Source organism: Thermobia domestica, chromosome 4, assembly GCF_964235325.1.
Source record: "Thermobia domestica chromosome 4, izTheDome1.hap1.1, whole genome shotgun sequence".
NCBI classification, from domain to species: Eukaryota; Metazoa; Arthropoda; class Insecta; order Zygentoma; family Lepismatidae; genus Thermobia; species Thermobia domestica.
The window spans coordinates 264,443,603-264,457,652 of NC_137457.1; the positions used below are offsets into that span (position 1 = coordinate 264,443,603).

Here is a 14,050-nt window from a genome sequence, read left to right on the forward strand (position 1 = left end):
CACGCGGAGACGCATCGGAAAGGGAGATGTTATGTCAGCCCCAATAGGTATATACAGTAATGCTATTCAGCCGGTTCGCACCGGTTCCCCAGGACCGGTTGTTGAAATATTTCGAATTCGCAGAACCGTTTGTTATACCCAGACATAATAGTAAATTTTACTCAGTTATACCCAGAAACAGTAAATTTTAGTTTAACATATTTTGTTTTGAACAGTTCTTAGAGCCGCAGGATTGAACATATGATCTCCCAGAACTAGGTATAAGCGTTTATTTCTTAATCTCAAGTGCTCAGATATCAAGAATAAGAACTGAGATTACATGAGTGTAGAGGTGAAGGTTATTTGTATTTGAAACGCATACATACCATTATCAACAATTCTCGACCCATTGATAGATTAAGGTGTTGAAAAGTTAGCTTTTTTTTTTTTTTTTTTTGCACATATCACAGGTGACCTGTTAGAGGTCATCGGGTCACGATTGGCCACATTTCTCGTTATCACATTGTTTCGGATCAGAATTTATGTCGATGTACCAAGTTTTGTTACCAAAGATGGATATTCAAACAAATGGCATGTGAGACTACTATTTAACATTGAAATCCCATAAGGAAAAAATTCATTTTGATCTTTGACCTTGTAACTCCACAGACCGTAAAACCCGTGACCTCGTTTTGCTATTAAACAAATCTTACAACCTTCCTGTAAAGTATCCGTAAATTTCACAACCCTAGCTTTTACGAGTGCTGAGTACTATGAAACCAAAGTTTACACACGAATTATGGGACAATCTGTATATATGGGACAATCTGTATATATATATATATATATATATATATATATATATATATATATATATATATATATATATATATATATATATATATATATATATATATATATAAATAATTATGGGACAATCTGTATATATATATATATATATATATATATATATATATATATATATATATATATATACAGGGTGGTTCAGTAATGTTGGACAGCCCTGAATAAATCGGAAACCAGCAGAGATATTAGCAAGAGTGTGGTGGATCCAGATACTTGTGGAAGGGGGACGTCTTTTGAGGTACTACACAATGTTACCAGGTCAACAGTGTTGCCAGCTCAGTACAAAGTTGTATTTTTTTAAATGGAACATATAGAAGTTTATGCCATCAAAAGAATTAGTACAGAATGTGAATACGAACAAGCGAAACCGCACCTGTCAGTGTTGCCAAATAAGGAAGTTATAAAGCTTCAAAGATCAAGAAATTAGAGTGTCCGTAGAGCAAAACTAGCAAAAAGGCAAGAAAAATAATACTACGGAATGAAAAGGAGGAACCAAAAGAGTAAACCCAAGAACGCACAGCATCCAGTGAGTAACATGGTTGCCACAGCAAAGGGGGGAAAAATTGAAAATTTTGCAGTTGCCATAGAAGGAAAAATGCCCATATGACATAATGCTGGAAACACCATAGAAAGTCCATGTAAGATTCAGGAATCCTAATAGCGTTTGTTCGAAAGCGATATCTCTAACCGTTCCCGAGATACACCAAAGGTATGCGGGGTTTGCAACACTGCATAATAATTCCCTCGCCCTCCAAACTACGGCAACGAGTAATGAAAATGAACCGCTCAACAAAATGTAAGAACTACACGAGTCTAATCGTAAAATAGTTTGGAGGGTGAGGGAATTATTATGCAGTGTTGCAAACCCCGCATACCTTTGGTGTATCTCGGGAACGGTTAGAGATATCGCTTTCGAACAAACGCTATTAGGATTCCTGAATCTTACATGGACTTTCTATGGTGTTTCCAGCATTATGTCATATGGGCACTTTTCCTTCTATGGCAACTGCAAAATTTTCAATTTTTCCCCCCTTTGCTGTGGCAACCATGTTACTCACTGGATGCTGTGCGTTCTTTGGTTTACTCTTTTGGTTCCTCCTTTTCATTCCGTAGTATTATTTTTCTTGCCTTTTTGCTAGTTTTGCTCTACGGACACACTAATTTCTTGATCTTTGAAGCTTTATAACTTCCTTATTTGGCAACACTGACAGGTGCGGTTTCGCTTGTTGGTATTCACATTCTGTACTAATTCTTTTGATGGCATAAACTTCTATATGTTCCATTTAAAAAAATACAACTTTGTACTGAGCTGGCAACACTGTTGACCTGGTAACATTGTGTAGTACCTCAAAAGACGTCCCCCTTCCACAAGTATCTGGATCCACCACACTCTTGCTAATATCTCTGCTGGTTTCCGATTTATTCAGGGCTGTCCAACATTACTGAACCACCCTGTATATATATATATATATATATATATATATATATATATATATATATATATATATATATATATATATATATACGGAACCGATTGTTAAAGAATTAGAATAACACCACTGAGTATATATATAAGCGAAAGTAGTAGAACAGGTGGGTTTTGCAGTAATACGAGTTCCTAAAGCACTTTGTAATGGTTTTACACTAGTGACACTACACTTTTAAGCATACAGCTTTCGACTTTTGATCACTGTGAAGAAATACTCTGCGGTAGTGTTTCTTACAGACCTTTTTAGGGGACATTGCCGCCCGGAGCTCTGAGAGTGTCCTCCCCCGAAGGAAACCAAAATAATACGTCTATAATATAATAATAAATAGAATAGTACCAACAGTACCCCCCGGAATTCGAAGTGTGCCCCCCGGAACATAGTTTCTGAAAGAACTACTGCTCCGCGGGCAGGAAATAATAGTCCTCTTTCTTATGCACTCACTTATTTTAATCATCGTGTAACACTTGTAATGATTTTATGCTTGTAACAATTAAATACAAGTATGTTACTTAATATTTCATCCTGCCGCCTGCAGAAATTGATTCCTTAAAAATACATATTTCCATCCAGAATATTGAATTTTATGTGAATTTTACAAAATGCGGTATTTCTGATTTTGTCCTGCACTTATTGCGAAGCGTATCGCAACGCAAAACTCGCAAAAAAAAAAAAAAAGCTATTTCTATTGTCACAAACTAGCACAATTTTTCCCCTTTGTGTTACCCCAAAACGTTACGAAATTGGGACTACTGTCTCAATGATGAAAGGCAGGGGCGGATCCAGGACGGACTTCTGGGGGGGGAGGTGGGTTGTGATACTGCTACTTAGATCTACTTTTAAGAGCGTCAAAAAATAAACTATATATTTTATTTATATATAAAATAAAAAATTTCTCTTCTGGGGGGGGCGATCGCCCTGATTTTCCCCCTGGATTCGCCCCTGGTGAAAGGGGATGTTAACACTTATTGTAAATGAAAAATTGAAGCCAGGGGCTAAATTTCAGAAAGAGGTGAAAATATTCATCGCTTCCTGCGTCATCGCATTGCCGACGACGCGCGGTGTATCATGGCCGACGTGGCATGTAATGATGCACGGAGAATCCAAAATAGATTATTAGAATGGGAGAAACCTGAGAAACCCTTGTCACCGTTGACATCTTCACAAAGAGATGTTGTTCTTGAATTATCGGAGGTAGCAAACAGCAGGCCGTTCCCGAAAGAAGTAAGTGTGATATTTTAGTAAGCTGCTCTTCAGACACTTCAAGTATATCACGAGACCATCAAATAATTTATTTAAGTATGTGTGTAGGTTAAAAAAGGAAGATGTTTTGAGTGTGAGAGAAGGATATTTATTTGGAGGTTGAATTGAGTTGTTTGAGCGTAGAACCTGCTGCTGAATTCAATGTTATTTACTACCGGTATATATGTAGGCTAACTTTTTAATGCTGTGTTTTAATGTTAGGCTTGGTCAGTCCGAGTAATATAATGAAAAATTGTTGGCAAGGTTGAACTCTCAGGCAATTGTGTAGTGTTTTCCTTTTTTGCGAAACATGTCAGTGATTGTAACAAGAATGATCCTTTACACCACGAAATAGGGATGGTGTGAACTAGTTCAGATTATCAACTATTTGTATAGGCGAAATTGTTGATCATTGAAACTATAGGGTGAATTTTTGTTTTGCACAAGATAGAACAGTAAATATAGAAAATTAATAGGCCAGTAATTATTTATCTTAGTTAAGGGCAACCTGCTACCGTACGATTGTAGTATTAACATAGTACTGGGAGTTCAAACACGATCGTGATTCACATACACTTGAAGTCCGATATCAGTGATGTTCAATAAAATATGGATCAGAGGAAAGAAGGACAGAAAAAAAAGGAAATGTCATAATAGACTTGAATAACGATCACCGATAAACAAGGGTCAAAACTGGTACGGTACTCAATTACAGTGCGTACTGGAAGTGTCACACAACTGAACGTCGTCCTCCTCCTTCTCATCGTCGTCATGGTAGTAGCAGAACAACAACATACAATAGTAATGCATAAATATGTAAAATGTACAGGACGAATGTGAAATGTAATGTTCATATCACACTGTGTAATAGAAATATATGGTGATCTTAACTGTAAGACGTGTAGTTAGGGATATACACAGTATAAAAGGGTTTTGTTCTTCTTATGTCGACCAGAACTATCCTATCCTAAGGTAACCAAAAACATCTGTGGAATATATCCCGGACATTAGATCCTGCCGACGACCCCTTGCTACATTCCTGCCCTGTTCCAGTTTAGAGCGCATTCCTGGTTTAGACTTAAGTTTGTAGAGTTACCCCTCCAGTTTCAAGCCTACAAAAAAGTGATTAAAACATTAATCATTGTTAGCTTAGTTTAGTTTAAGTTAGGTTAGGTTACTCGGTTAGTTAAACTAGAACAGTGACTGGAACCGGTTCTCATAGAAGATTCAATTATGGCTTAAATTTAGTAATCCGTAGTTGTCATAAAAATTTAATAGATTCTCTTTATTATTATTATATAATTCTGTAAAACTCAGTGCGGATATATCATATTCAACACACCGATTCTCCATCCTATACGAGTACCATGCTGCTGAATCACCGAAACCTTCCGCGTCTTGCAAATACTACCCTAAGGGAACTACATATCTTTTCCCGTACCGTATTAAACTTAACTTTACTGCCAAACTGACACATCTAAACATCACATAAGAACCCCAAACCATTATTTCTTACCTCATTTCTCCTGTAAATTTTCCTAAATGAAATGTTTTTCCATTACTCGCGTTTACGCGTATACTCATTGTCAGTGACACGCTTGCTGCCCTCGGATGCACTACCGCGCGAACCTCCTGTATTACGTTTCTGCCCTGAGTGATTTAGATAGTATTTTAGCTTTTAATTTCCACCTGGCACAATTTGCTTAGAGTTTTTTCTTACTACAATTTTTATGACACATGTACAAACACTGTATTTGTATCCATAACGCATAAGCTACCTAAAGTGAAATGCATCGAGGAATGCAATTCCATCTCTAAAAGAATGTTCAAGGTACGAAGAATAAATTTTATGAAAAAAGAAGTAAATATGGAATGACTATATGTATTTATCCCTATTCTAAATCTGCAGCTTGGAAATTATTATGGACTAGTGTTTTGTACTACTCGCCTGTCTTCGTGGCACTGTCGGCGCACTAAAACACTGCTGTTCTCTCACTTTGCTCTTGCAATGTTTTGTGGGGATGCGTACCTAGTACAAGAGGAAAGTCATGAAATGTAATGGTACATGCTCAGAGAACATAACATCAAATTCCGGATCAGAGAGTAACATAATGATGAATGTTGTAAGCGTTCTTTTCTCGTGAAGTCAAAAATTCTGGACAACCTAAATGATATCTGTGTGATATTTATTTAGCTTCTACAATATAGGAATAGTTGATATCACTTAAATAATGTAAAACGATAATAATGCCTGTTATTCTGTATGGTTGCGAAACATGGTCGCTTACTCTGGGGGAAGAACATAGACTGAAAGTATTTGAGAACAAGATCCTGAGACGAATATTCGGACCCAAGAGGAACGGGAATGGGGAAGGTCGGAAACTCCATAACGAGGAACTACATAATTTATACCATTCACCAAACATTCTTAAGATCATCAAGTCTAGGAGGCTTAGATGGGCAGGCATGTAGCCACGATGGAAGAAAGTAGGAACACGTTCAAAGTCTTAACATGAAGACCAATCGAAAAGCGACCATTAGGAAGACCTAGGCGCAGATGGGAGGACAATATTAAGATGGATTTCGCAGAAATAGGAATACAGAGTAGAAACTGAATCCAGTTGGCTAAGGATAGGAGTCAGTGGGGAGCTTTTGTGAATGCAGCATTGAAGCTCCGGGTTCCATAGGCAATAGTAAAGCTAGTTTAGAGTGAATATAGGAATAGTAATCGTAACGAGTGTATTACGTAGATTAAAATCTTTCTTTCATGTTACATGATAATTTTGAGGGATGGAATAAAAAAGCACACCGGGTATTTTAACAAGAGTACAAGCAATAGAATTAATAAAGACGTCAAACGGTCAGGCGTAACTTATTACAATGACCAAATACTAAATTGTGCTAACTTACTATTTTACGCAATCCTATAATCGTATTACTCATTTAGCTACTTGCACATAACTTCACTACAATTACAGAACTATTAACTATATCGAGTCACAGTTCTGCTGCCCACTTATCATAAAATCCTCGAATGTTAAAATAAGAACCTATTTAGCTATTACAATCCTGATATTTGGTAACAAGTAAACATACTTCATTGTTCGCATAAATCTAAGAACGTGGCATTGACCTTTATTTTACTCTTGTCAGTACACTACCAGAAGAGAAAATCCGTTCTTTCCCGCGTGTCACTGTACTGACACAGGCGAAAGGTCTACTTTGACCCCTGAGCACACCGGTTGAGAACCAACGTTTTTGGTTCCTTTCACTATGGACTATTTCTTCATACAATAAGGCGAATCATTTTTTAAAAAAATATGTGTGCTCGCGGGTCAAAGTAGACCTTTCGCCTGTGTCAGTACTGTGAAACGCGGGAAAGAACGGATTTACTATTCTGGCAGTGTACTGACAAAGTGGTAAAATAAAGGTTAAACGTATGCTACTCGTTGCCTACCGTAGTTTACTTTCAACCTTTCAGATACTCAGCACTCATGAATTTTCCTCTAAAGTACATTACCTTCAATTCATATCATGTCGGCTTGTGGGGAAACAAGGACTTATGATATATTACCCGTCGCACGAGTCCGTGCATTTGTTTTGTAGTAGTGCTGCTGTCGTGTTTATGTTTTGGCATTGGGCGAAGTGGGTGGTGGGAGGGAAGGCAGGGATGGTTTTCTGTATTCCTTTACAGGGTTGCCAGGACGTCTTCAGGTCAGGTAGCCATCTAGATATTTTAATGTTTGATTCCATATCAAATAGTTTTATATATTTCTCGCAAAACGACTTGAAATGTGTACACACTACTCTCATGCAAATTTGATTCTGTTCATATCTTTTGATTTTCTCGAAAACCTGACCATAAAAGAAATCTCAAGAAACTAGTGCCTCTGACGACCCTGCCATGTTGCTCGTAGAGCTTGTAAACAAGAAAGTTAGTTCCCAACTTCGCCGCATGCAGAGAAAAATCAGACGAGTAATATACGTAGTTTCCATTATTATAACGAGAACTTCCTCACGATAAAAAGCATTTTCATATATTAGTGGAGGAGTACATATGATTTGGATTCCACGATAGATTGTAGGTCAGTGTCTGATATAGCGTCAGTTTTGCAAAGTGCAAACTAATCAACGTTCAGCATGCATTTTTTAATTTAATTTTGCATTGCTTGAATACTACGTTTTTGAAGATTCTTCTTCCCTTTTTGATGAATTTTCTTCCTTTTCGGAATACGGGCAAAGAATTGCTCTTCGGTATGCTATTTGAGATGATATTTGAAGTAGAGAAATATCAGCGAATTGTAAATCTGTATACAAAAATTTGAAATCGTTCTATGCCATTTCTTTTTAATATAGCCTACTAGTTTAAATCTGGGAAACGGCAAAAACTGATTCAAGCCCCGTTACCAATCTTTTAGGACCTCCTTAAAAATTCTTATGTACAGCCTAGGATCCAAGGGGGACAATCATAAATACCCACTAATTCACCTAATAGTTTCAATGTTATGTACATAGGGAGATCTTGCAAACAACAAAAAATTCAAGTCTCTTTATCTCCCTTAGGGACGAATTTGAGAAAAACAAGTCTTATCTACAGCCTAGAGTGCAAAGAAAACATTTGCACAGAAATTCAAGATTCCGTGCCTGATATTTTCAGAGATCTGATGAACAGCAAAAAATCACACAAGCGTCCCTTATCCACTCTTAGGGACCACATTAAAAAAAAAAAAAAAGTCTTATCCACAGCCTAGAGTACAAGGAGAACATTTATACAGAATTTCAAAACTCTACGCCTGATAGTTTCAGAGATCTGGTGAACGAAAAAAAGAAATCAAGCGTCTCTTATCCACTCTTAACAAGGCTACATTTCAAAAGGAAGGGGGAAAAAAAGTCTTGTCTACAGCCTAGGACCCAAAGAAAACATTTATTCAAGCTTTCAAGATTCTAGGCCTAATAATTTCAGAGATCTGTTGATGAATGAATTAGTCACTGTGTAGTGGATTTGCTCATATATTATGATCAGCTAATTTCATCTGTTTGCGAAACAGTAACAAAATATGAAAATTCATGTCCTGAAAAATTAGATGTTGAAATATTCATAGATTTTACCAGTATGAAACCAATATTATTTTATTCAATTCAACTTTGTTCTAAGACGCAGAAATTTCTTCTGTGCAAAGACACAAGTAACGTATGCTTCGTAGATTTAGAATACTGAAGAGCAAGTTTTTTCCAGTATTTCACGGGGAAGATTATTCTTAATATTCTGATACTTCAAACAATGTAAAATATTAAAGAATGCACCAAGGATGGTGAGAATTTATCGCAGGAACGTTTGCAGTAAGTGCTAAATTCCACTGTTCTCGTTAATACCTTAGCGGCGTTTTAAATCACATAATATAATGCATCCATGAACATTTTTCTCTTTAATTTCGTATATTCAATTGTGTCTGGTGGTTAATTTTTGTACTTGTGTATGTTTTGATTGGCATATTCTCAGTTTTTAATTTTCTTTCCAGCTGCCTCCTGGCGAAGATGATCCGTTTGTTCCGTCTTCAAATGCTGAGAAGACTTCTGATGTAAATGTTGAGGGACTGTCACAGAGTTTCCTGAATTTGGAACTTGGAAAAGCAAAGATTGAAACTACTCAGCAGGTATACGCTCAACACTATATTTATATTCTTAGTAAAGATGGATTAACGTCTGATGTTAATCTTTCGTTTGATTTTTTAGCAACATTTTGTCGAAGAGAGGTCCTATTCCTACTGGTCAGGGAAAAGGACTGGAAATAAGAGAAAGTCAGGGAATTTTTATCAGGGTTGGCTGGTTTAAACCAAGGAGGTTTAAACCAAAAAATAAGAAAGAAAAAAAAAAAATGTTCGTAAAAGTGTAAGTGTTTGTAAAATCTTGATGAACACACATTTGTGGGTTATCACGTTTCACTCCCGTATATTATTCGTATTATATTCAGACCTAAATTCCCCATTCATTACTCAAAAAGATTATACTACAAAAGCAACTTTTTTTTATAAGTTTATAAATGTTTATTTTGTGATTTTTTGTAGTTGTTATTATTGTTATGTAATTGCAATCGAAGAAAAATTCTAAATATTGTTCGAAGAAAAATTCTAAATATTGTTTCGTTTCAATGTTTACTATTGATATAATACATCGAAAATGTCGTACTTTTTGTGTGTGTGTGTGGGGGGGGGGGGGAATCATACAGACTCCACGAGAGGCATTTAGTGAAATAAGTATCTTTGGTATCTATTTATGTATAAATGAGTCTGAGCCAAAGTGGACTCAAATAATTCGTATCTTTATTCACTTTTCTTATTGATATGCAGATTAAGTCGGTGTATTTCTTTAATTTGGACCAATAAAAGTCGTTGTTAACTAACGTGAACTAAATTAGTTCTTCTGTACTCCGTAGTACTTTGAAATTGTTCATATGTAATTCTGTGTAATGGTTTCACTTGTACAACTGTTTATTTTTTTGTTTTTCTGAAATTACTCTTGACAGTTATATTAAGAAGCATGTAAAGATCAGTACAGCGTATTTTTATCAGGATTCCTTCGTGAGTGAGTCGGCAGACGTATCGCATTTGTGGCCAATTAGTCCTGATTCCGAGTTCAAATGGAGGACAGTTTCTCTCGGATGTAACTCGAGAAGCGGTTTTTATTCCGCTTTAAGCTTATGTGACCCCTTCCAGCATAACGCGGTTGTTGCATAATAACATCAAGGCGAAACAAACTTATTTCTGTCCATATATGATGAATATATAGAGCACATTATTTAAACCGTAAAAACCTGGTTTAAACAAAAAAAAACCGTTGTTTTTTGTTTTTTTTTAAATAAAAACCATGGTTTTTGCCAACCCTGATTTTTATAAAATATACTTTTTCTAGAATTAATTGTACACTAATTTCAGCTTAGCCAACCATTAATAACAGTATGGAATGTTGCTTAGATTTTTATGGGTGGTAAGTGGGATGTACGTATGAGCAATTGTTGTCTCTATAGAATAAATGTTCTCATATACAAATATTCGCCGTTATTTATTCCTTATTTATATGTCAACGTCATCCGACACCTGTCATAGAAGTCAGGGAATTTCCTGCCAAAGGCCAGGGAGAAGTCAGGGAAATAGATTTCTTCAAATCAGTAGGAACCCTGCCAAAACAACTCAAGAAAACCAATGAAATACTAAGAGTGAAAAAATTCACGATTGGACCAAATTGAAACTCGGACCTCTGTGTTACCGTGCCGACGCGTTAATCACTATACACTTGTCCGTTCCCTGAACAGTCATACTGTCTATCATTCTTGAAGTCGGTCTTCAACCATTCAGACCACATGGCCTCTACCACAACTCTTGTCGTGCTTGGGGAACCCAGAATCTACATTAAAAAACACTTCTGACGATTGAAGATATTGGATAACTTGAGTGAGTTAGAAATGTAGGTTAATTACTATGTTAGGGCCCGTTTGTGTTGAGAGTACTAGAATTAATAATTGGTTACTTGAGTATTTTATCATGAGATGATTATTTTGTTTCTTACAATCATGGATCAATAGTTAGGTTTGTATTGACCCATGATTGTAAGAGTCTAGAAGTAATAGCTTTAATTTTTTATTCTTTTTCCCAACTCCGGTAGCAACCATTTTTGTTTGACAACACGTGCAGATTCTTTCGTTTGTAGGGGTTTGTGTTAACTTACATTACTTTTAACTGGTGAAGCCTAGGTTAATGAGACAAAAGCCGTTTTATTCAGAACACAGCCTAGCTTATGCCTAGTACATATTTAATGATGTGTGTGTGCAGAATAATCCAGATACACATAAGCAGTTGACATCGAAATTGACAAATTTGCAATGTTCAAAGGCGTATCTTTCCGAAAAGGAATGTAATTACAGACTTAATTGTTTGCGGGGTGGGGAATGTAGCTACCTAAGTATACTATATGAAAAACAGAAACACTGAGAGTTGCTTCCTTTACAAGTTACAATGTTTCAAAAGCGGAAAATTTCCAGAAAGTCAAAATTTGAAACCCTGTATCTTTGTTGGGACTAAGTTTAAAATTCTGAAATTTTGACAGATAAATCCTTTACTGTGTATTCTACTGCTGTATAAATATCATGTTTGAGAATTATCTGCAAGCCAATTACAGGACGTTAAAAGTCATGCACACACAAATTACAACGACTCACCAAAGGTAGCCGTTAACCCTGGTTCAGTTAATATAAGTATAACTCTAGTGGCAATACTCATTTATACCTTAAAATATCTTCTGATGTTATATTCACTAAGATGATCACCTTTTTAACGAAATTACAAGTTCATGATAAATATTAAATAATTTATTCTTTGATTACCTTTTAACGTATATTCACACAAACTGTCTTGCAATCAAACATGTTAAGTATATATAAAACAACGACATAGCAACCAACAAGACAATAATATATATATCTTATAAAAAAATTCTTCTTCTATTATTTTAATTAACGTTATAATATGTATAGTGCTTGTGTAAAAGCACTTTCTGCCCGAAAGATAAACAATTATGAATCATACAATTATGAATCGATACAAAGTATCTCGTTATATAAAATGTCGCTCGATAAAGGGACAAAGTATAAAAGTTACATGGAAGCTTGACTTTTATATTTAAGAACCACTGGTCCGTTTATAATAATAACATGATAATAGTTGTGTTCTTTACATTTTGATGCTAGTATTAAATCTAAATTTCCGAACACTGCATTGCCCTGTAAAGAGGCTAATATTTCTTCCACTGGTGGATACCTCACTTGTTCTAAGTCAATATGGCAATTTGTACGTCTCAGATCCAAAACTACACGTAGAGAACCATTTTTCTTAGGGACTACATGTAACGGATTAAGGTGAATGCTTCGTGAAGGCCTAATGATTCCATCTTTTAACATGTCTGCGATTTGTTGACGTACATTTTCCGTGTATCGGTAAGGAATTATATATGGCTTAGTCACAATAGGTTTGTCTGTCTTAACCTTAAAAGAATAGGTAAAATCCTTACAACATCCGGGACGTTGTGAAAAAACATTCTTGTGTTTATATAAGATATCCTTAAAATGAGTTTTTACTGTATCGTACATAAAATCGAGGCTCATTTCAAGTGATTTAACACACTCAGAAAACAATACATCATCTTTTGAATCCATCAAATTTTGCGTGACTTGTGTTAGTTGATCATTTAATTTATCACTTTCTGAACTTACAGAAACATTATTCAATACATCAGGAACAATATTATATTGACAAGCAATATCATCAAATTTAGGAAGAAGTTTCTGAACGATTTCTTGAGGAATGCCGGGTATAGTTAAAGTTTGATTTCTGAAATCGAGGATTACACGTAATTGAGATAATAAATCTAAACCAATGATTAGTTTTTTCATTCAATTCTTTTATCACCAAAATAGGAATAGATATCTCAAAATTTTGAATGGCTATTGTAATACGAGTAATCCCAGCTACCCTCTTTTTGTGTTTACCGGTAAAATCTACTACAATAAGATTCTCTGCTTTTTGTAATTTAGAATTTGAATAATCACTAGCAATTGCTTTCCACGACGAATATGATAGCAAAGATGCATTTGCACCTGTATCCAATAAAGCCTCTGTGCTTAATCCATTTATTTTGACAGGTATTCTAGCAGTACTATATGATTTTAAAAATACAAAGTTTTCTTCAACACTAAAACCATCATTGACGTTATCATCTGTAAACCAACAACGATTTACTACAGGCACAAATTGATACTGACATCTATTGACTGCTATTTCTGAATCATTATTTACAAATACATCATGTGAAAGATTGTTTTCATTATTGACATTAACACATAAATTTGAAGATAAATATTCATAAGAATCAATAGCTGATATGGGTTTAACCCCTACCACATCAGCTGCAGTCAGTTTAAATTCGTACTCGTGTATGGTTCCAATAAAGTACACTGTATTGCACAATCCTGATTATGTTCCGCATTATTATTTTGCACAGGAATTGCGTGATTGTTTTGATTATGATACGAAGTGCCATCTCTTAAATTAAAGTTACGTCTATCAATACGGTTTACAGTATTTCCAGAATTACGCCATACATTTCGTCTGTTTTGGAACCTACTTCGGTTAAATGGTCTGACATAATTATTATCACAATTAGTTAGGTTAGGTGGATTTACATAATATCTTTGCCTATTCTGATTATTTAAATTTACTCTATTCAGGTTATGTTCCGTATTGTTTACATTACGGATATTTACATTCCGGACAGGTACTGACCTAAGGTTATCCGAATTATTTCTAATTTTACCTACTCCAGTTTGATTATTCTGTGCCTGGTATTGACTTTCGTAATATTGAACAAGCATTAGCAGATGATTGAAACTTATGCACTGTGTAGAAAGCAGAATTTGTTGCAATTTA

General features: G+C 35.4%; 1 protein-coding gene across 3 annotated transcripts in view; it reads left to right on the top strand.

The window, feature by feature from the left end:
- Window positions 1–3,384: 3,384 nt before the first annotated feature.
- Cog3 (conserved oligomeric Golgi complex subunit 3) overlaps window positions 3,385–14,050 on the top strand; it is an 81,665-nt gene continuing 70,999 nt past the window's right edge. For all 3 annotated transcript variants that reach the window (XR_014131233.1, XM_081755871.1, XM_081755872.1), the window contains exons 1-2: window positions 3,385–3,557; window positions 9,095–9,229. Coding sequence is in view for 2 of the 3 variants with exons in the window: in XM_081755871.1 (XP_081611997.1) it covers window positions 3,402–3,557; window positions 9,095–9,229 (291 nt within the window). In the remaining variant the exon portion in view is untranslated. The remainder of the gene's footprint in view (window positions 3,558–9,094; window positions 9,230–14,050) is intronic.